The sequence below is a fragment of the Theropithecus gelada genome, chromosome 10 (genome assembly GCF_003255815.1).
Source record: "Theropithecus gelada isolate Dixy chromosome 10, Tgel_1.0, whole genome shotgun sequence".
NCBI classification, from domain to species: domain Eukaryota; kingdom Metazoa; phylum Chordata; class Mammalia; order Primates; family Cercopithecidae; genus Theropithecus; species Theropithecus gelada.
In genome coordinates this window covers 31,717,201-31,740,602 of record NC_037678.1, presented here as the reverse complement: position 1 = coordinate 31,740,602, position 23,402 = coordinate 31,717,201, and the positions used below count along the sequence as shown (strand labels likewise).

The window sequence follows — 23,402 nt, the reverse complement described above, 5'->3', positions numbered from 1 at the left end:
AGGGCCCTCAGGCTCAGCTGAGCACACAAACCCTCACCACAAAGCAAAACTAGCCCCCAGAATGGGGCTGGCCTGGCCCTGGGAGCCGTCTATGCCGCCAGCCACAGCCCCGAGAGCCCCAGATCCAGCCCGACACAGGTGGGTACTGGCCATGGCCCACTCTGCACCCCCACCCCTGGCTCTCTACCCTCAGGGAGACCAGGCAGTTCCCAGCCCGAAACCTCCCTGTATAATGAAGCCAGATATTCTGCAGGCCAGTGGGTGTCCATTCACCTCTCCCACAGCGCAAGCACAAAAGAGTTAGCAGGGGCTGCTGTGCGGGGTGAACCGACGCCACACAGTGCCACAGCCATGGCTGGGTCTGGCTCAAGGAAGGCAGCTCTGAGATGGCTGAGGCCACTTCAACAAAGGCTGGATCTCCCATGACAGTGTCTATCATTGTTGAGGAATCCGTGGTGATGAGGCAAGAAAATTTCCTTTCTCAGAGGTGCGGGAAGTACTGAGGTTGTTGAGCTGAACTGTCTCCCCCAAATCCCTATGTTGAAGCCCTAACCCCCAGGACCTTAGAATGTGACTGTGGCAATTAAGTTCAAATGGGGTTGTTAGGATGGGCTCTAATCCAATCTGTCTGGTGTCCTCAGAAGATGAAGCGGTTTGGACACACACACCAGGGAGGTGTGCAGAGGGAAGACCACGTGAAGACACAGAGAGAAGGTGGGCATCTGTGTGAGCCAAGGAGAGAGGCCTCAGGAGAAGCCAGCCCTGCCCCGCCTTGACCTGGGCCTTCTTGCCCCTAGGACTGGGAGGAGACACGTGGTTGAAGCCACCCTGTCTGTGGTATTTTGCTATGGCAGCTGTAGCAAACTAACCCAGGGTGAAATATCAGTAAGTCTGTTTTACTTTAAAGCCTGTCAATAAGAATAAGAAGGCAAACACAGCCGAATGTGAACCATCTTCTGTGCTGGTGCTGGGGAAGCAACAGGCGGGCAGGCCCATCTATTCTGGGCTCATCTGACACACAGGTGGGGATAGTGTCCCAGCTGTCTCACAGGTAGCACCTATCACGACACACACCTTTAACCCGTGGAGAGGGGGCTGGGTACAGCATGGGGTGGTATCCTGGGTCATCACAGGCCCTGCTGTTTCCTCATCCCATGAAACAGAAACAACCCAACCCTGACAGGTGAGACGGAGGCCCAGGGGCCCTGGTGGCCAGTTCTCTAGGCTTGCTGGGAAAGTGATCCTTAGCACTGGCTGTAAGGCCAGAGTCAGGCCTGTCATTCCCTGGGAAACACTTTTTCCCTTTCTAAGGAGCCTGAGGCTCACCAGAGCTCCCTGAGCCACCAGGAGTAGCCTGTCTGAGGGCCGGATCTGGAAGGTCAAGAGAGCTGTTGGCCAGGCTCCTCCAGCCATGCCAACTTGCCTGGTTCCAGGGCCTGCAGTGGCATTGAAGGGTCAGGTGGGGAAGTGTGGCAGAGTGGCAGAAGACTCTTACCTGAGAGGTCAAAATGGTTGTGCAGCATCCGGGAGCTGGTGCTTTCCGCTGCCTTCTCAAATGCCCGCCCAAAAAAGCTGCAGATACACAAGACATGTCGGGGATCAGGCTGCCTGCAATGGACCCTTCCCATCCCCGGCCCCAGGACAGACACTAGAGGCAAATACCACTCTACTCAGCAGGGCTAACAAGCTGACACCCCCAACACCCCATACCCTCCAGTCCCAGGACGAGTGGAAATTGCTCACTTCTTCCTGTCCGAGCTGTCGGTCTCTGGGGGGATGCCCACCACGGTCACTGTGCCATGCTCCACGCTCAGGGGGGCAGCCATCACCAGAGGCAGCAGCTTGCAGCGCCTGTTCTTTGTCTATGGAGTTGGAGAGAGCACCCTCTGTCAGAGTACGATGGGCCCCAGCTCACCACTCAGAGCCCAGAGCCCGACAGCACCCACTCACTCTACTCCCCAGAGCCTCCAGGGACTCTGTCATCAGAGAAGATGCCTTGGTCCCCACCCAGCCACCCCAAGTTAGATGCCCAAGGCCAGGGTCTAATTCCCAGTCCAGGGAGCTCTCCAAGCATCTGCCCTCCTGTACCCACAGCGTGGTACTGTGGCCACGATGCTGTGTCCCCAAGCCTCCTTGTGTACCACCCTAGCCCCACTGCCCCTTGGCTGTTTGTTGCAGGGAGCCCGCCCTGCTGTCTCCTCCCTCACCTCCTTCAGGTCCTGCGGCAGCTGCCACCTTCTCCAGGAGGCCCCAGGCCACCCCGCCTCGTCCTGCTCCATCCCCTGGCAGCACATGCTATCATCTTAACCGCAGCTACCACTCCTTATCCCCTCTCGCTGGCACGCTCCCTCAGGATAAAGGTTCAGGGCCTCCTTCTCTGCTGTGCCTGCGGCACCCACACCCTACAGCCCAGGTGACCAGCATTCCTGGTGTGTCTAGGACTGAGGGGTGTCCCAGGATGTGCACCAGGATGGGCAGTCACTCCATGACAACAGGGCCAGGCAGGTGCTGGATGTTCAAAACATGTCTGATAAATGAATGGATCCTGTAAAGTAGGTATATGTTCATCCATTTCATGGATGAGGAAACAGGCTCAGATCAGATTATCTACCTCACGTCACACAACTGGCAAATAAGGAGGCTGATCTTTGAACACAGCCTAGAGGACTTCAAGGCCCATGCTCTGTCCCTAGTTCATCTTTGATATTACCTGGTTGATAGAACACATGTCATCTGTCATCATTTTTCTGGTTAGTTCAGTAGCAAAAGAAAAGTTCAACTTCCTGTTAGCACATTTTGTTTGAAATAGCCCCCTGCATAAACTCTCATCCTCGAAGCAGAGGAGAACTTCAATTATTGAAATGTCACATCTGGGAAGAGCCCCATGCTGGCTGGGTGAGGACCCCTGCCCTAAAGCCAGTCAAGTTAGGAGTGTGTTCCACGTCAACGCAAAGAGGGGGTTAGGCCACACAGAAGACAAAGCCAGGCACAGGAAATCAGCCTAGTGGACAACCTGTTGCTGGGAAGCCAGTCTCTGCTACAACCATCCTGCTTTCCCTGACCTGCGACAATAGCACACAAGCCCCAGCCCTATTCACTCCGTGAGGGCCCCTCCCTACTCGTCTGAGTGACTTAGACAGCCAGTGATGAATCAGAGCTTGAGAGAACTGGAAGGTTCCTAGGGGTCAGCTGAGGAAAAGACAGCTCAGAAAAAAGTAATGGATATGCCTAGACCTTGCAGCTGGTGAACAGCCACAGGCACCCCCAGCATCTAACTCCCAGTCCAGGGAGCTCTCCAAGCACCTGCCCTCCTGTACCCACAGCACCCGCCTGGCCTCTCACCGAACACACAAAGGACTTGAGCAGGTGTTTGCTGAGCAGGCTCAGGGACGCCGGCCTGGAGAACAGCACGACATCTGGAGTGCCCTGTGGAGGCGAGACAGATGGTCAGACGAAGCCACTGGTGCTGTGGCCAGGCGCCTGTGCTCTGTGGGAAGCCTGACCTCCATGAGGGAGCAGTACAAGAAAGGCCCCTGGTTGATGACGAGGTTGGTGCAAAGGCAGCTGGCAATGGTCTGCTGGGTGGCTCGTAGCTGCTTCTTGGCGAGTTCCAGGCCATGGTAGAGTTTGTCCAGGTTACTCCTGCAACAGGGCAGACACATGGCTTTGGTGGTGCTTGTCAGGTAGTGCTTTGGTAAAATACCAAAGTCACAAATAAGATTGCTTGGCTACCGGTTCAGAAAGAGGTTTGGGGATAAGAATTTATCTTTTCTCCCTCCTGAGTTCTCTCTCACATGAAAGGAAATAATTTTTTAAATTGTATAAACACGCAGCAATCCAGTGAGAGGTGGGAGAGGGTGCAAGCATCAGAAGACAGAAGATTAAAAGCCAACAGAGGGAAGATCCCACACAGGAGGGCCCAGGAGGACTGACACAGGGGAGGCTTGGGCAAGGGCTGGAGGTTGGATGACGGATCGCCTCAAACTCAACAGATTTTTACTCTTCCCTCGAAAAAGGGAGGCTCCCCTCTGAGTAAGTGAAATGTACCCTCTGTGTATAAGTAGAGTCCTCAAGCAAAGCCTCTGGGCTTTACAGTGGGGAGTCAAAAAGTGTCACAGTTGGCTCCTGCCTGCAAAGGTGAAGCGATGTCTTATGACCAGTGAGCTGTGCCCAGATATCCAGGGCTCAGCCAAGGGTCCACGATCCCCTTCTTGAATATGAAAGACATCAGATCATTTGAGAAATGCCTGTGGCCTGAAAAAATAACCCTGAAGGAAACAGATAATTTGGAAAACAAAAGAAAGTTAAAATGAACTCTAACTAGTATCTTCAGAGAGATGTGTGCAACTCTTACATTCCTAAACCAAGAACAGGATGCTATGAAAAACGAACAGTCAAAAACTAGGAAATGTTGATGGAAATAAAAACAATTGCAAAAGATAAAACATCCACTCAAAGTCCAGAGGATAAGTCAAGAAAAGCTTCCTCAACATAGGTAACAAGACAAAGTTACGGAAAACGTAAGGCAAAAATATAAGACAGAGCATCATCATTCCAGGAAGCCTGGAAAGCAAGAATAAAAAACATGGATGTTTTCTGTGGAGGGAATAGTAAAGAAATAGTAAAATGAAGATACTGTCAGATATATAAGAACTCAGAAAGTTTATCTCACATGTGACTTTTATTTGAATGTTACTTAAGAACTGTGCTCTAATTTAATGAGGGAGTAAATGAAACAAAGATGAAGATCCCAAGAAACATTGGACCTAACTAAGAGGCACAGCCAAGATTTGGACATCCATGAGGATAGTGGAAGGCAGGCCTAGAGAGCTGTAGGTCCAGGCTGTGGTGAGCAGACAGAATCCCAGACTCTTCAGCAAAAAGGGGCTCAGAGAATAACGGCTGGAAGGAGTTTGGGGGAGAAAAAAATGAATGTGATAAAGGAGGCAATTAAAAACGCCAGGAAAAACAAAGAGCTGTGCCAGATAGTAATCCATTATTACACATGATTGTCTCTGGAATAGTTTATTAGCACAATAAAGTAAACTATTTGTTGACTTTCATCTTTTAAAATCAACCTATAGGCTGGGCGCAGTGGTTCACGCCTGTAATCCCAGCACTTTGGGAGGCCGAGGTGGGCAGATCACGAGGTCAGGAGATCAAGACCATCCTGGCTAACACGGTGAAACCCCATCTCTACAAAAATTAGCTGGGCATGGTGGCGGGTGCCTGTGGTCCCAGCTACTCGGGAGGCTGAGGCAGGAGACTGGCGGGTGAACCCAGGAGGAGGAGCTTGCAGTGAGCCGAGATCGCACAACTGCACTCCAGCTTGGGCAACAGAGCGAGACTCCGTCTCTAAAAAAAAAAATAAATAAAATAAAATAAAATCAACCTACAGCCAAAGATAAGACAAATTATCTTTTTCTCTATCCCAAAATTGTTATCAGTCTTGAAAATGTAAAAGCACAAATTTCAGAAAATACCAAGGAGAGCTGAAGAGCAAAGTAAGGCTGTTTCCACAGCTTGGATATCTGTCCCCTCGAAACCTCATGTTGAAATCTGATCCAAGATCACAGAGATGGGGTCTAATGGGAAATGTTTGGATCATGGGGGCAGATCCCTCATGAATAGATGAATGCCCTACCTGGGGCTGGGGAGTATAAGTGAGTTCTTACTCTATTAGTTCCCATGACAGCTGGTTGTTAAAAAGAGCCTAGTACTTTCCTCCTTTCTCTTCCTTCCTCCATTACCACATGGTCTCTGCACACATCAGCTCCCCTTTTGCCATGAGTGGAAGCAGCCTGAGGCCCTCACCAGATGCAGATGCCCAATCTTGAGCGTTCCAGCCATCAGAATTGTGAGCCAAATAAACCTTTTCTCTTTATAAATTACCCAGCCTCAGGTACTCCTTTACAGCAACACAAAATGGATTAAGAGTGTTTCAAATATCCTTTTCTTACAAAGTAGGGAGATGAGACACTGGTGATGAAAGAAGACATAAATATGTTAAAGTTACAAAGAAGTTAAAAATAGTGGCATAACTGTACCAACAGGAGGGAAGGAGGACAAGAGTGGGACAGATGCTCCTTTGTCACAGTAGGAAGTTGGTAGACAATGTCTAAAGCCTACCCATCAATGCTGGGACGATGGCAACAACAGTGGTAAGACAGTGTTTGGATTTCCCCAAATTTCTAGATAAAAGTAGAGCAACTATATTGCAAAACAAAAAACTTGGGACCCACATTTGCAACAAATTAAGAGAACAAGGGAACACTTCAAACCCCAAAGTGTAAGCAGGTGAAAAGAGACCATGAACAGCCAGACAGGTACACCATCTATATCAGTGCGAGAGAAAGCCGAGAGGTAGTGAGACCTAAGAAGACTTAAAACTCCAGGCAACTGGAGAGCAGTGGCCCAGACTGAGAGGAAGTTTGCCCTATGCAACAGCAGGTGAGTGCAGTGGGCCAAGGGAAAGTATAAGGGGCCTCCCTAGAGTGCAAGGAGTCCTGGTAATGAGCAAGGGGTCCTGTTAAACAGCAAGGAATCCTGGTAAAGTATAAGGAGACTATAGTAAAGAGTAAGGGGCCCAGCCTGGCCAACATGTCTCTACAAAAAATACAAAAATTAGCCAGGTGTGGTGGCACATGCCTGTAGTCCCAGTTACTTGGGAAGCTGAGGCAGGAGACTCGCTTGAACCTGGGAGGCAGAGGTTGCAGTGAGTGGAAATCGTGCCACTGCACACCAGCTTAAGTGACAGAGTAAGACCTTGCCTCCAAAAAAAAAAAAAAAAAAAAAAATTAGCCTTCATGACCTTGGGTTAGGCAATGGTTTCTTAGCTATGACACCAAAAGCGCAAGAAACAAAGGAAAAAGCAGATCACTTAAATGTCATCAAAATTAACAAATTTTATATTTCCTAGGACACTGACAAAGTGAAAAGCCAGCCTACAGAATGGGAGAAAATACTTGCAAATTACTTATCTGATAAGGGATTTGTATGTAGGATATATAAAAATTTTAGGCTGGGCACGATGATTTATACCTATAATCCCAGTTCTTTGGGAGGCCAAGGCCAGAAGACTGCTTGAGCCCAGGAGTTTGAGACCAGCCTGGGCAACATGGTAAGACCTCATCTCTACTAAACATTTAAAAATTAGCAGGTGTGGAAGCTCATGCCTGTAATCCCAGCTACTCAGGAGGCTGAGGTGGGAGGATGGCTTGAGCCAAGGAGTTTGAGGCTGCAGTGAGCCATGATTGCACCACTGCATTCCAGCTTGAGCAACACAGTGATACCTTGTCTCAAAAAAAAAAAAAAAAAAAAAAAGACAAAGGACTCGAATAGACAATTCTCCTAACAAGATACACGAATGACCAATAAGCACATGAGAAGATGCTCAACACTATTAGTCATCAAGAAAATGCAAATCAAAACCATGAGATACCACTTCATACTCACTGGGATGGCTGTAATCCAAAAGATGGACAAAAACAAGTGTCGGTGAGGATGTGAAGACACTGAAACCCTCCCACCTGGTGGGAATGTAAAATGGTGCAGCTGCTGTGGAAAACAGTCTGGCAGTTCCCCAAAAGGTTAAACCTAGTGTTACCATGTCACCCAGTATTTCCACTTGTAGGTATATAACCAAAAGAAACAAAGACATGACTACACAAAAACTTGTACATCTAGGTTCACAGAAGCATTAGTCACAATAGTCAACAGGTGGAAACAAACCACATGCCCATCAACTGATGAACTTATAAATGAAATAGAATATATCCATCCAATGGAATATTATTTACAATAAAAAGATATTGGCTGGGCGTGGTGGCTCATGCCTGTAATCCCAGCACTTTGGGAGGCCAAGGCAGGCGGATCACAAGGTCAGGCGTTTGAGACCAGCCTGGCCAACATGGTGAAACCCCGTCTCTACTAAAACTACAAAAATTAGCCGGGCTTGGTGGCATGTGCCTGTAATCCCAGCCACTCGGGAGGCTGAGGCAGGAGAATTGCTTGAACCCAGGAGACAGAGGTTGCAGTGAGCCGAGAACATGCCACTAGACTATAGCCTGGGCAACAGAGTGAGACTCTGTCTCGGGTGCAGGGGGAGGAAGACATATAGTCGCAATACATCCTACAATATAGATGAGCCTTGCAAACATGATGCTAAGTGAAGACCCCAGTCACAAAGAACCACATCTTGTATGATCCCATTTGTATGAAATGCTCAGAACAGTCAATTCATAAAGACAAAAGGGAGATTGGTGGTTGCCAGAGGCTGGGAGGATCTCTCTGGGGCAATGAAAATGCTCTAAAATTAAATAGTGGTAATTGGTGCACAACCTTGCAAAACCTAACTGCAATCTACTAAAAGTCATTGCAGGCTAGGCACAGTGGCTCATGCCTGTTCATCCCAGCACTTTGGGAGGCTGAGGTGGAAGGATTGCTTGAGCCTAGGAATTTGAGACCAGTATGGGCAACATAGTGATATCATATCTCTACAAAAATTTTAAAAATTAGCAAGGTGTGGTGGCATGCACCTGTTGTCCCAGCTACTCCAGAGACTGAGGTAGGAGGATTGCTTGAGGCTGCTGTGAGCTATGAGCATGCCACTGCACTCCAGCCTGGGCAACAGAGCGAGACCCTGTCTCTAAAAAAGTAAAAAATAAATAATAAAAGCCATCACATTGTACACGTTAAATGGGTGAACTGTATGGCATGCAAATTGTATCTCAATAAATCTGTGGGAAAAAAAAACTGTGCTTGGGAGCAGAACCAGGAAATCCCAGAAAGCAGGCCCCCATATATACATATGCATTTTTACCACTGCACAAAAGCAACAGAAGTGGCAGCTCTTGAAGTCAGAAAAGCTGTCCGAATCATGCCTCCTCCTCCTAAAAAGTCAGGGAAATGAAATTTATAAATAAAGAGCATGAGAGAAGTAGCAAAGTCAAATCCCCTCAAAGTCACTACTAGAAAGAAAGAGAAGAAGGAACAGGAACACTTCCCTGGACAATGAAAGCACACTAATGTGAAAGTTGCAGATCCCAGGATGAAATCACTTTTTGTCAGGCCCAAACAAATTAAAGCTGAGAAAGCACCAAGGAAGAGAGCTCCTGCTTGCGTGTCTGGAATAAAGACTCAAAGACTTTCTAAATAACCCCACAAGAAATCCCTTCTTTAGGACTGCAACAATTCAGATAAGATGCTCTTAAAATACAACACTTGCCCAGTAATGCATCTTCACCAATGAACTGATGCCAACTCTGGCTTTGAGTCTCTGAAACCAATGAATTGTTTCCAAGCTAGCTTATGTGAACTTCTCCTTTTGCCAATAAAAGCTTCCCCTTAGCCTCCTGTCTTTGGATGCATATTTGGGTTACCACAGCTGTGCATCACAGACACTATAATCCTCTTTTCTAATTCCCAGATAAATTCAATGTATTTGGAGATATTTTGCTCTGATGTCTGTAGTCTGACACTAGAAAGATATGCTAAAAAAAAGATCCAAATTGTCACATTCTATTTCAAAACAAGCAAAAAGACAAGGAAAAATACAGGACATCTCAGGAAGTAAGATAAGAAAGAATTGGAAAATTAAAAAATTGAGAAATGACAACTAAACTGTAAGATTAAACACAAGAATGAATATACACAACAAACAATGCCTTTTGTTAAGAGATACAAAAGGTAAAAAAAGAAAATTTTAAAAATCAAAAAGAAAAAAGAGCAGGCCGGGCGCGGTGGCTCAAGCTTGTAATCCCAGCACTTTGGGAGGCCGAGACGGGCGGATCACGAGGTCGGGAGATCGAGACCATCCTGGCTAACACGGTGAAACCCCGTCTCTACTAAAAAATACAAAAAAAAAACTAGCCGGGCGAGGTGGCGGGCTCCTGTAGTCCCAGCTACTCCGGAGGCTGAGGCAGGAGAATGGCGTAAACCCGGGAGGCGGAGCTTGCAGTGAGCTGAGATCCGGCCACAGCACTCCAGCCTGGGCGACAGAGCCAGACTCCGTCTCAAAAAAAAAAAAAAAAAAAAAAAAAGGAAAAAGAAAAAAGAGCCAAAAAGGATTCAAGAGAAAGTGACAAATACTGAAGAGGGGCAGGTAATATGTCAGGTACATGCCACGCTGGCATTGTGATTCCAGTTCACACAAGCAGTTTCTGCAGGACACAGTCACTCCCACAGCCCTGGGGTCCCCATAACTGACCTCCCTGGCCACTATAAGAACCAGTGTTGGCCCCATGAGGCAATGGCAAACCCACAGCCCTCCTACCTAGAGAGGCTGTCCAGAGCCTGGATGAAGTGATCTGTCCCTGAGCCATCCCTCTCGGGGCTCTCCATCAAAGACATGGTGGCAAAGACCACATCGCTGGCCAGGAACTTGTGCTTGAACCCAAAATGAATGCTGAAAGTCTGCACGCGCATGTCCTTCATCCTGTCACAGGAGCAAACACAGCTGTCACCCTCAAATTGTGGGCGAGCTCTCAGTGCCAGGCAGGCCAACAGATGTGCTAATGTCCCTCACATGCCCGAGCCAATGCTTCCAGCACAGCTGTGCTGCTCAGAGGATGAGGCGGGTCAGAACATCCAGACATACCGGCCCTGCAGCCCAGAGTGGCCAGATGCCTTCTCGTCAACAGCTGTTTGGCTGGCTTACGGGTATGTGGGGTCCTCTCCTACACCCTAGCATGCCAACTGGCTGGGGTGGGAGAAGCCAGGGGCCTCCAGGAGTGCCCACGGACTTGGTCGGGCAGAGTTCACCTGAACCTGGCTCTGTGGCCCATTTGCTGTCTCCAGTGAAACAGACTGGGGTCAATCTCACAGGTCCCACAGCAGCCCCGGGATCCAAGGATCCTAAATCTCACAAGCTTGAAAAAGTCCTATTTTTTTTTTTTTTGAGACGGAGTCTTGCTCTGTGCCCCAGGCTGGAGTGCAGTGGCGCGATCTCGGCTCACTGCAAGCTCCGCCCCACCGGGTTCACGCCATTCTCCTGCCTCAGCCTCCTGAGTAGCTGGGACCACAGGCGCCCGCCACCTCGCCCGGCTAATTTTCTTGTATTTTTAGTAGAGACGGGGTTTCACCGTGTTAGCCAGGATGGTCTTGATCTCCTGACCTCGTGATCCGCCCGTCTCGGCCTCCCAAAGTGCTGGGATTACAGGCTTGAGCCACCGCGCCCGGCCAGAAAAAGTCCTATTTTTAACCCAAAAAGAACTCAAGACTTCAGGAATGGCCAGACTCGCATAACACTAATTGTACATTCTTGGGTTGTTGTTTTTTTTTTTTGCATTATTTTAGGAGCACAGTTAAAGTAGAACTTTTCACTTTAAAAAAGCTCAATTCAGAAAAATGTGTGTTTACCCAAATTTATTTGCAGACTCTTCAATCATTTCCCGCAAATTCTCCTTCAAGGAGATGTCCATGGCCTGGAACTTCTGCTTCACCTGCTTCAGGGGAAGACTGGAAAGAACAAGCCCAAGCCACATGAGCAAGGTCACCACACACCGACAGGGTGGAAAGAAACCCAAACCAAGGGCAAGCAAGGATGTCCCCACACCGGCATTCGGAGGATATTCTGAGATCTAGGGCGAGGAGCTTATGGCAGGACAGGCTGCATTTTCTAACTAAGTTGGTTACAACAAAGCAGAGGGGTTTTTCCCTTGGGGGTGGCCAGGGCTGGCACTGCAGGCCCAGGCAGTCACTCACCCCATGTCTGCGAGGAACTCCTGGAGCCGTTTCTGTCCGTGCACAGACCACAGCTTGAACCTGGCTGCGGTATAGCTGGTGTTGCACAGGCTGTCATGGAGGGACCAGTGCTGGTAGAGCGCCAGGCGGAGGCTGGGCGTGCTGTCAAGGAGCATGCAAGCACCCACTGGCTGCCCTGAGCACACAGCCCCACCCTCGTAACTCCAGCAGGTGGGCCACTCTGATGGCGGGGCCCTTCCTTGCCGGGCCTGCCTGCACGACCAGGTATCCCAAGGGCGACTTGGAGCCCTTTGACCTTCTTAGCTTAAGCTGACCCATATGGAGAGCCTGTGAAATGACAGGCACAGACCACCATCCCTGTCTGACAGGCAGAGTATCTGGAGCACAGGGGTCTGCAGAGTCCGTGTGCTGTGGTCACACGGAGTAGTCATGACCACACATGACATGGGAGGCTGGGCTGACCAGCTTGTCGTCCTGCACCTCCTGCTCCACCGAGCGCAGCCCTCACGAAGCTCCCCCATCCTCAACCCTTTTTTCTTTTTTTTGAAACAGAGTCCTGCTCTGTCACCCAGGCTGGAGTGCAGTGGCACGATCTCAGCTCACTGCAAGCTCTGCTGTCTGGGTTCACGCAGAACATTCTCCTGCCTCAGCCTCCCGAGTAGCTGGGACTATAGGCGCCCGCCACCATGCCCGGCTAATTTTTTGTATTTTTTACTAGAGACAGGGTTTCGCCGTGCTAGCCAGTATGGTCTCGATCTCCTGATCTTGTGATCCACCCGCCTCAGCCTCCCAGAGTGCTGGGATTACAGGCGTGAGCCACCATGCCCGACCTCCTCAGCCCTTTTCTTAAACATACCCATCACAGCTCCTGGCACTGTGAGCGCAGCTGTGAGTGTGGACTGCCCCCGACGGTGGACCTCCCCTTTACAGGACGAGAGCCTGGTCCTGCCTGCTTCCTCAGCATGCTCAGTCCCCACAATTGCCCCTCCCAACTCCTGGGGACTCCCAGGACTTCAGACCACCATGCTCCCTGCCCACATTCCAGCAGCTTCCTGAAGCCCCGGCGTCCTCAGCTCCCTGACTCCCTCCCTCCTGCCTCAGTCACACACTCCCATGGTCCCTGGGTAAGTAGTCCACCTTGCCACACACAAGATGCACAGTGGCTCTCCTCCCCAGTTCAGCCAACTCTGCCCTGCTTCCTAGGCTCTGATGGTCACCTGACTACTGATGTGCCCACACTCACTCTTCCTCCTTCCCAGCCATCACAGTGCAGAGACAGGGCAGCTCCGTCCCCGATATCATGTAACCTGACTGCTCACAGCCACTGCTGCAGTCTGGGCCGAGCCACTATTGTGTGGCCTTGGAGAGCTGTGACCATCTCCTTGCCCCCAACCTACCTCTACTGGGCAGCCAAGGGACCTTTTAAAAACCCTGACTCAAACTCTGGTCACTCCACAGTCTCCTGCTGCCCTTGGCTCACAAGGCCTGCTCTGGCCTCCTGACACCTGACCCCAGTCAGTCCCCCAGTTCCTCCTGTGCTCACACTGAGTGTGGCTGAGACTGTGTGAGATGTAGCCTCCCCATGGTCTTTCCTGGGCACTCCACCAATGTCCCATGTGTTTCTCAAAGAAACATCATACTGTGTGATTACATGGTAGCTCCCTTCTTCTTTCCTGACTGCATGAACCGCCACCCTCACTGCTACCACATCCAGAACCAGGCACTTTACAGGGACGTGCTGGAGAAGGGTGACACTTCCAAACTCAGCTCTGGCATTTAGAAGCCAAAGCCACACAGAAGAGCTGGGGTAGCACACCACAGCCCCTTCCCCCAAAACTTCCTGCCCCACCTGCTTTCCCTCCTGGGGATGTAGGCCAGAACCCACAGAGGGTGACAAAGCAAACAAGGCCCGCTGAGCAGAACCCTGGAGGCAGGGGTGCTGCCTGTGCCCCTCAGGCTGGGCCACAAGGATACTCATACTCAAAGGAGATCCGCGTGCAGTCCACGGAGAGCGTGTTCTCCTCATCCTCGTTCCGGTGGTTGTGGCGGGAAACGTGGCGCTGCAGGACACCGACATCAGTCACGTATTTCATTCTGGAAGAAAAGGTAGCACAAGCCTCGGCTGGTTCCCTCCAGATCTTACCAGGCAGCCTGAGCCTAGGCTCCATTCCTGCTCAGGAACTCCCTCAAGGGCCTGCTCACCACGGGAGTTGTTCTATGCAAAGACTAAGGACATGCAGCCTGCATAGAAACCAAGCAGCCAGGAAAACATGATTGGACAGAGCGGGGGGGTGTGGTCTCCAGCCTTGCCCACCTCCTGTCCTCATGGGTCTCACACCTCCTGAGAACGGGCACTGCAGAGCCCACAGCCCACACAGCCAAGATGATAGACTCCGTAAGTGACAGGGATCCACAAGCAGAGTGGGTGAAATGTTCCCTATAAACTTTACAAAATTAATGAGGGTAGGGGGAGGGGAGAAATGAAAATGAACCCAGCTCGCAGCACGTCAGCATCAGTCACTAGGTCAGCGTGCTCTCTGACTGCTTCCTCATAGTTGCTTGGTGTCTATTGCCTCAGAAGCATGTAGACCCCATCACAAGATTGTAGTTCCCCTCACTGCTCCGTAGATCACAACTTGAACCTTAGGAAATGCTGTTTTCCCTCTGAGATGTTCCTGTGGGTCCCGTATACTGATGGAGCTACTGACTCAACTGCTCCGAAGGACCCCATGAGGAGCTGACTCACCCGAGTGGTTTGTACACCCTGATGATTTCATCACCCTTCCCCCACCAATCAACTATCCCAATTTTCCAGCCCCTCACCCTCCACAGTCCCCTTAAAAACCCTAGCCCAGGCTGGGCGAGGTGGCTCATACCTGTAATCCCAGCACTTTGGGAGGCCGAGGTGGGTGGATCACCTGAGGTCAGGAGTTTGAGACCAGCCTGACCAACATGGAGAAACCCCGTCTCTACTACAAATACAAAATTAGCCTGGCGTGGTGGTGCATGCTGGTAATCCCAGCTACTCGGGAGGGTGAGGCAGGAGAATCGCTTGAATCTGGGAGGCAGAGGCTGCAGTGAGCCAAGATCGCACCATTGCACTCCAGCCTGGGCAACAAGAGCGAAACTCTGTCTCAAAAACAAACAAACAAACAAACAAAAAAAGACCCAGCCCAGAACTCCTCAAAGAGATGGATTTGAGGGTCTCCTCCCATCTCCTCACTCAGTGCCCTGCAATCATGAAGCTCTTCCTCTGCTGCAAACTCTGCTGTCTCAGTGTAACAAGTCTGTTACTGCACAGCAGGCATACAAACCTGCTGGTCCTATAACACATTATGGTGAGCCTAACCTGGAGCCCCTTGTGGGCATTTGCCTGTGGCTCGGTGCCCCTTTGCTGTTCAGTGGGAAGGACCCAGAGACAAGTCCAAAGCCCAAGTGGCCCCTGGGTTCCACTGAACTATGGGTGCTGCCGGTGCCCTGCCTGTTGACATGGCAACGTCAGGCCTTTGGTGTGTAGACTGCTCGCAGCAAAGCAAGTTTCTGGTTTTGAAAGGCATCTTAGGTAAGTTTTCTCGATGCAACCAGCACCCCTTTCTCCTCTGATTTGCTGGCCCCTTTGGAGGTCTTGTGGCTCCCTCTGAAGTCTTGAGGCCTCCTCTGAGGTCTTGTAGACCCTCCCTAGTAATAGGAAGGGCCTTGTTTGAGGGGACTTCCTCTACATTGGAAGGAGACCAAAAAGAACTGCTTGGGAGAAATCCTCTTGACTTCTAAAATTTGTAACTTGATTTCGGAAGGCCTTTTGTCTTTGTCTTGTTATGAATGTTTATGTTTATGAAAGGGATACCTGAAGGAATTAATGGCAGAAGCTCAGCAGGCCTAACTCAGGTTGATCATATGCTTTTTCATCTCACCCAGAGACCACCCACTGAACTCCTGGTTGGAGGTAACTCCTCCCAACTTTGAGTAGATCAAAGGTGCTGAGGGCTGACAAGGGCAAGTGTGAGCCTCGCCACATCAAATCTGGGTGTGGAGTGGAGTGATTAGTGTCTGCATTTTTGTTGGGTGTATATCGTCTCAGCTGGAATGAGAAATATTGATTTGGTTACTCCAAGCTGGGCACTGGGCTGCATCTTGTAAAACTGGGAAGACAAGAGATATATGTCTTCATCAGGTTAGTGCAATATATAACTTACCCACTAAAAGAAGGAATTCCAGGCCGGGCGCGGTGGCTCAAGCCTGTAATCCCAGCACTTTGGGAGGCCGAGACGGGCGGATCACGAGGTCAGGAGATCGAGACCATCCTGGCTAACATGGTGAAACCCCGTCTCTACTAAAAAATACAAAAAACTAGCCGGGCAAGGTGGTGGGCGCCTGTAGTCCCAGCTACTCAGGAGGCTGAGGCAGGAGAATGGCGTAAAACCGGGAGGCGGAGCTTGCAGTGAGCTGAGATCCGGCCACTGCGCTCCAGCCTGGGCGACAGAGCGAGACTCCGTCTCAAAAAAAAAAAAAAAAAAAAAAAAGAAAGAAGGAATTCCTGTGGAAAAACTATGAGGAAAGTTTCTGTCTGCTTTCTTTTTTTAAAACAGGGTCTCACTCTGTTTCCCAGGCTGGAGGACAGTGGCACAATCACAGCTCACTGCAGCTTTGACCTCCCAGGCTCAAGTAATCTTCCCACTTCAGCCTCCCAAGTAGCTGGGACCACAGGTGTGCACCACCATGCCCAGTTGATTTTTTTTTTTATTTTTGTAGAGAGGGGTTCTATGTTACCTAGGCTGGATTCCTGCAATCCTCCTACCCCCAACAAAGTGCTGGGATTACAGGCATGAGCCATCATCCCAGTCTCTTTTCTGCCTGCTTTGAATCTGGTGTTATTAAGCTACTGGTATTGAGATAAGACTCACTGTTTATGGTATTACTAATTCAGAGCTACTTGGAGATTTTGTTTTGCTTATACAGCTCAGCCAGTTGTAGCTAAAATGTAATCATTGAAAACTTGAAAGTAGAAAAAAGAAGAAAGGGTAAGTTTTAAAATCAAACTGCTATAGAAACTGCTTTATTCAAAATTTTAGTTCACAGCCTTCATTGAATTACCTATTGGGATAAACAAAGTTTATTTATGTGAATGGTTCCAATTTTGTCAGAAATAATTTGGATCCACCCTCTTTTATAAACTGGTGAGCTGTCTCATGGCTAGAGTTCTGCAGTAAAAGCTGTACCTTTGTATGTGTGTGTATGTGGGTTAAAATAAATTTAGATGTATGTACATGTGTTGTGTTATATGTTGTGTCTACACGGCACCAAACTGGCTTATAAATAAATGAGTGCTCATAAACAAAGTAAATAAGTTCAAACATTTTTCAAGTTCATGTGACTTAAATGATCTTTAGTAAATAAGCTGGCTTTACAATCATTGGTAAAATAAAAACAGAAATGTCTTCAAAACTATCAGCATACATCTTTTTTCTGAGTTTATTGACCGAACGATTTTATATTTGTCTCTACTGGATATTTAGGGTGTCAGGACTTTGCATAAAAGGTTATAAGACTATAAACCTAACCAAAACCAGAATGATCTTTGTATGATTTTTTGACAAATAAGATTAATATTGTTGGTTTAATGATAACAGCTGAATCTTCTGAGTTGTCAGCAAAAATACATATGCATTTAACTTTAAGGTTCTTAGGTGAACATCTGATGGTCACAGGTTATAAAAATGATTAAGAAGGCCAGGCATGGCAACTCACATCTGTCATCCCAACACTTTGGGAAGCTGAGGGAGGACTGCTTGAGCCTAGGAGTTTAAGACCAGCCTCGGCAACAAAGTAAGACCCCATCTCTACAAAAAAATAAAAAAAATTAGCCAGGCATCGTGACACACGCCTGTAGTCCCAGCTACATGGGAGGCTAAGGTGGTGGGATTGCTTGATCCCAGGAGGTCAAGGCTGCAGTGAGTTGTTTATGCCAACACACTCCAGCCTGTGAGACAGACCCCATTTCAAAAAAAGAAAAAGGTTAACAATAATTTGAAATGATGACTAGTTTTGTCTAGTATCTCAGTTTTCATAAGTAATCTAGGCAAACTTAAAAATGCAGGAAATGTAAATTGTTATGAAAGCTTGTAGGCAAACTTTCTATGTAGCTTAAAATCCTAAAATTATTTTAGATGCTTGTTGGGTGTCTGGGTCATTTCCAATTAAGAAAGGGTTATAATATGCCACAAGATTCTGAGGAGGCCACAAGATCTCCAAGGAGGCCAGCAAATCAGAAGAGAAAGGGGGTGCCGGTTGCATGGAGAAAACTTTCCTAAAATGCCTTTCAAAACCAGAAACTGTCTTTGCTGCGAGCAGTTTATGCATCAAAGGTTGACACTGCCCCGTCAACAGGCAGGGCACCAGTGACAGCCCATATTTCAATGGAGCCCAGTGGCCCCTTGGGCTGTCTCTGGGTCCTGCCCACCGAACAGCGAAGGGGCACCTAGCCACGGCAAATACCCATAAGGGGCTTCAGGTAGGCTCTCCAAAATTTTTTGTTTGTTTTGGTTTGGTTTTTTTTGAGACGGAGTCTTGTTCTGTTGCCCAGGCTGGAGTGCAGTGGCACGATTTCGGCTCACTGCAGCCTCCGCTTCCTGGGTTCAAGCGATTCTTCTGCCTCACCCTCCCGAGTAGCTGGGACTACAATACAGGTATGTGCCATCATGCCCAGCTAATTTTTCTATTTTTAGTAGAGACAGTGTTTCACCATGTTGGCCAGTCTGGTCTCGAACTCCTGACCTCAGGTGATCCACTCACCTCTGCCTCCCAAAGTGCTGGGATTACAGGGGTGAGCCGCTGCGCTCGGCCTCCAAAATGTGTTATAGGACCAGGAGGTCCATATGTCCGCTGTGCAGTAACAGACCTGTTACACTGAGATAGCAGAGTTTGCAGCAGAGGAAGAGTTTCATGATTGCAGGGCACTGAGTAAGGAGAAGGAAGCATTTTCAGTTCTCCCTTCCCCCTGCCCTCATTAATTTCGTAAAGTTTATAGGGACAGTTTCAGGTACAGATCCTGTACAGGAAGTGCCACTGAGCACAATGAGAGCAGGAAGACGCCACTCTAGGTTCCAAAGGGCCACCAACCAGGGCAGTGACTGTGGGGCCTCACCTGACAGACTGCTACAGACCAGGAACAGTGCCTATCAGTGCATGCACTATGGTGTTTCTAGCCCCTACATTATCTGTGCACAGATTCCATGCTACTCTTAACACAGGAAGGGACTGAGGCCCAACAAGGCAGTGGGCTGTGCCAAGGTGACCTGTCCAAGCAGCAGCCCCAGGCCTGAAACTTAGGCTTCTCCTGCCTTGTGGGCCTCATTGCAGGACCAAGACAGGGGCAGGGCTGGGGAGGCAGGAAATAGTGGCATGGGGCCTATTCAAACTGCATGAGGAGACCAGCGCCCAACTGGAGGCTGTGCCTAGGGCTGTGCCAGGTGACAGCTTGGGGACATCTACATGGGTCCCCTAGGAGAGGGCCAGCATGTTGGGGTCTAGGTCCATGCCAATCCCTAAGAGGTTTTGCCTGATGGCCACTAGAGAAGGATGGGCCACTTCGTGCATTAGCGGGGATGAAAGAAGCAGCCGACCCCCACTTCACCCCACAACATCTGCATTCTGAGGCAGCCTTGCAGCTCACTGTCAGTCTATCAGATGGGGAGCCCACCACTGAGGGCAAAAAGGGGTTCTGCTTCACACCAGACCCCTTAAAATCCTCTGGAGCCTTCCCCTTACCTTTGGGGTCAAACCCCTATCCTTGGCAAGATACTCAGGGTCTTCACTAGGGTCTCTCATCCTGCCCCCAACCTGCTCCTGTGTTGTCTCCCCCCAACCCCAACCTACTGCAAGGGCCACACCTTAGCACCTGCCTCTAAGCCTGGCCCTGCCCATAGCACCGAGCACAAGCAGGGCACTGCGAGAGAACTGGGGAGGCTGGCTCTACCTCCAAGATGAAGAGGCCACACAAGGCCACGGTCACTTGGTTGGTACTTTGTTAGCCCTTCCTCAGTGACAAATGCCTGGGCCCAAGGAGGAGGACCAGTCCTCACTTCTCAATAGGACCCTACAGAGACCCTGCTAAAAACTTAGTGGCTATGGTCAGGCTGTGCACCTGGCCAAAGCACAGGGCTGACCCTGCAAGGCAAGGGAGTGTGTCCTTACTGAGTGATCTTGTCTTGCACCCACTGGTCCGTTAGTCCAACGATGGCCCACCTGGAGGAAGAGAAGGCAGTGGAGACGGCCTATAGCCCACCTGGACTCCATGAGGCCTGGGGGATGGAGTAAGATGATGGAACGGGCCCAAGCTCAGCACTCTGGGGAATGTCCTGCCAGTGGGGCTAGACCCTGGCTTGCCTCAGTCAGGTGGCCTCTCTCCTTGAGGTGAAGAGGTTAGACGGGTAACTGGAGCCTCGCAGTGCAGTGTCTGCTACTGTGGGAGCTTTAAGTACTCAGAGGAGGAAAACCTCCCAGGGCAGTCATGGCAGCTGTAACAGGAGTCAGCACTCCTGTCCACTCCCAGGCCATGCTCTGCTCTTGTCCTGTGCTCCTGACCCCAACACTCAGAGTGGAGTTGATGTAGGACCATGGCAGAGGCCTGTGCTGAGTTGTTGGTGACCCTGGTATCACTTCATCTCTCTGAGTCCCTCATGTCACCTGCCCCCAGCACAGGGGACCCTAGTTGTGTTCACATCTACTCATCCTACAGCTTAAAGTAGCAGGATGTAGAGTAGCAGTGTTTAGGCCTCTGGTGAGCTTCAAGGCTCTTGTCTTCAGGCTCATCTTTTACCTATGAGACCCAGGCAAGGCCTGGCTTCCCCAGCATGACGGCCAGCCCACGGCAAGAGTGACTGGGCCCCACTGTGCTCAGTCATACCAGATGCAGCCCGCACAGTGGACTCAGAGGAGGGATGGTTCTTCCTACATCAAATTTTGCCACCGTGTGCCAGGGCTGCAAGGATGCCTAGCAAGAGCTGCCTCCTTTTTTAGAGACAGCATCTCACTTTGTCACCCAGGCTGGACTACAGTGACACAATTGTAGCTTATTGCAGCCTTGAACTTCTGGGTTCAGGCAATCTTCCTGCCTCAGTCTCCTGAGCAGCTTGGACTACAGGTACACACTACCACACTCAGCTAATTTTTGAGACAGTTTCATTCTTGTTGCCCAGGCTGGAGTGTAATGGCCCAGTCTCAGCTCACTACAACCTCTGCTTTCCGGATTCAGGTGATTCTCCTACTTCAGCCGCCTGAGTAGCTGAGATTATGGGCATCCACCACCACGCCCGGCTAATTTTTTTTTTTTTTTCTATTTTTGGTAGAGACAGGGTTTTACCATATTGGCCAGGCTGGTCTCGAATTCCTGACCTCAGGTGATCCACCTGCCTTGGCCTTCCAAAGTGTTGGGATTAGAGGGGTGAGCCACCACGCCCAGACAGTTTTTTCTTTTTTTGAGACAGGGTTTCACTTCATTGCCCAGGATAGTCTCAAACTCCTGCACTCAAGTGATGCTCCTGTCTTGACCTCCCAAAGTACTGGGATTATGGATGTAAGATTAGGATGTGAGCCACTGCAAAGGCTGCCTCCTTCAAACCTCACACTCCTCCTGTCACTTGATTACTGAGCACAGGCTGAGCAGCAGGAGTGGGGAGGGTGAAGCTGTACTGTATCCTCTTCCTCTGCATTCTCTGACACTCCAAGTCCCATGTTTGTGTGAAGCTCCCAGAGCTTCACAGTTAGGAAGACCAGAATCACACACATTCCCAGAAAGGGGCTGTGTCTGACACTCCTGGTGGGGACAGAGGAAGTGCCCTCCCTGTGGGAGGACAGAGCTGCTTATGTGGCACTGACCAAGGCAATAAACACTCTCACACAGCTGCCGCAGGGGCTACGTACCACAGCATGTCATTCAGGTCCTTGGACAGCATCCATGCCAGCTCAAACATCACCATGGCTGACTGCAAGGAAGCAGAGAAGTCTAAGGCTCATGGGAGGGGCATGTGCTGGGGCTGGGCCATGAGGCCAGGCTGGACCTGAGCCAGAAGGGCCCTGGCAAACGCCTGCGGATGGAGGGTCTGCCTGGCCAGGGAATGTGGGTGGATTCCAGCCCGACATGTGGGATGAGTACACACTAAACTGAGAAGAAGAGGACTGAAAGTAACTCCTTTGCTAGCTAAAATCATTACTGTCTGTGTATTTTATCCTGTAGCAAGGGTAGAATTCACTTTGTAGGGGCAGCTCAGGTATAGCACTGGCTGGGGCCTCTTTGCATCTCCCTGGGTTCCTCAGTGATGCCTGAGGCAGGCACTGAATCCTGAAAGTCAGAAGATCCCATCGTTTGCCTGGCTCTGCGTCCGCACACTCCTCCTGCTTGGCTGGCGTCCTCAAACACATTCCCAGAAAGGCTAGGTCAGGCAGAGCCCTGGGTCCAATTATTTGAATATTAAAGAGGGAGGGGCCTCAGGACCTCTTGTGAGGAGGGTCTTTCCAGCAGGGCTGTCCACATCGGAGCATTTAACTCCCATAAGCAGAGGGTCTCTATTTGGTAAGACCTCGAGGAAGAGTGGTGTCTGACCAGAAGACCCTAAGATCCCCTTTGTCGTGAGATGTGGGCTTCCTCCAGGGAGAGAATTTCCAAGGGAATTTGCCCCATGTATCTGGAGGGAGGTATTTTCTCTAAGCTAGCACCAACACCCTCCCCACCAACTGCTTAGAATTTTCCATGTGCAAGGACTGAGCAGAGACAGCAAAGGATGATCCTTCAAAGGACAATGGAACCTTGACAATAGAAGGGACACTGGAAATACGGTGTCAGAGTTCAAAGTCCCAGCATTAAATTCTAACACTAAATACAGGATGTTTTATTGAAGCTGATTTTTTAGGGCTCCTTAAGGCCTTGAGCTCTGCTCAACACTATCAACATAGTAGGTTTTCCACACTAAATTCTGTTTTATAAAAGACACACACTGATGTACTGTTAGACGTCTATAGCGTTTTATCTTCTCGCACAGAGACTGGTACAAACTCATTCTGTATTTTTGATGATAAGCAAAAATAAATGCTGCTCTTCTTTGATCACCTATTGGGTGCAAACAATCATCTTAATAATTACCTCTGAAATGAGGATTATTCTCTTTACAGAGGAGGAGGCGTTTAAGGCTCAGAGAGCTTGCAACAGCTGCCCAAGGTCACACGGGGAAGGCATGGAGCTCAGATTCAAACCAGGCTTTTATGGCTCTAAAATCTGTGTTTCTTCTTCACATTTGAGGACACTGACCCCTGGAGTCAGAACTTTATAGTGAGTTGCACCTATTAGTACTTACCGATGTCCCATGATATTCATACTGTTCGTAGTCAAAGAGGATGTCTCTTCTGTAATGACATAAAATGCAGGTCTTCAACAAGAAGCAGCAGTACAGGAAGCCAAATATTTTGGAAAAATGCTAAACTTGACAGTATTCAATGAAATGCAAATTAAATCATGGTACTATTTGTTTTCACATATTGACTTAGTTTTTTCTTTTTCATTGAGACAGGTTCTTGCTGTGTCTCCCAGGCTGAATTGCAGTGGTGTGATCACAGCTCACTGCAGCCCCGACATCCTGGGCTCAAGTGATCCTCCTAACTCAGCCTCCTAAGTTCCTAAGTAGATGGGGTTACAGGCATGTGCCACTACA

General features: G+C 49.5%; 1 protein-coding gene across 3 annotated transcripts in view; it reads right to left on the bottom strand.

Annotated features, from left to right (window-relative positions):
* The window catches only part of CDC45 (cell division cycle 45), a 44,120-nt gene that overhangs the window by 2,203 nt on the left and 18,515 nt on the right, over window positions 1–23,402 (bottom strand). For all 3 annotated transcript variants that reach the window (XM_025398196.1, XM_025398197.1, XM_025398199.1), the window contains 11 exons: window positions 23,049–23,097; window positions 21,622–21,683; window positions 19,894–19,944; window positions 13,678–13,797; window positions 11,704–11,835; window positions 11,359–11,457; window positions 10,274–10,435; window positions 3,504–3,642; window positions 3,343–3,426; window positions 1,744–1,862; window positions 1,496–1,572 (listed from right to left, as the gene is read on the bottom strand). In XM_025398196.1, coding sequence (XP_025253981.1) covers window positions 1,496–1,572; window positions 1,744–1,862; window positions 3,343–3,426; window positions 3,504–3,642; window positions 10,274–10,435; window positions 11,359–11,457; window positions 11,704–11,835; window positions 13,678–13,797; window positions 19,894–19,944; window positions 21,622–21,683; window positions 23,049–23,097 — 1,094 coding nt within the window. The remainder of the gene's footprint in view (window positions 1–1,495; window positions 1,573–1,743; window positions 1,863–3,342; window positions 3,427–3,503; window positions 3,643–10,273; window positions 10,436–11,358; window positions 11,458–11,703; window positions 11,836–13,677; window positions 13,798–19,893; window positions 19,945–21,621; window positions 21,684–23,048; window positions 23,098–23,402) is intronic.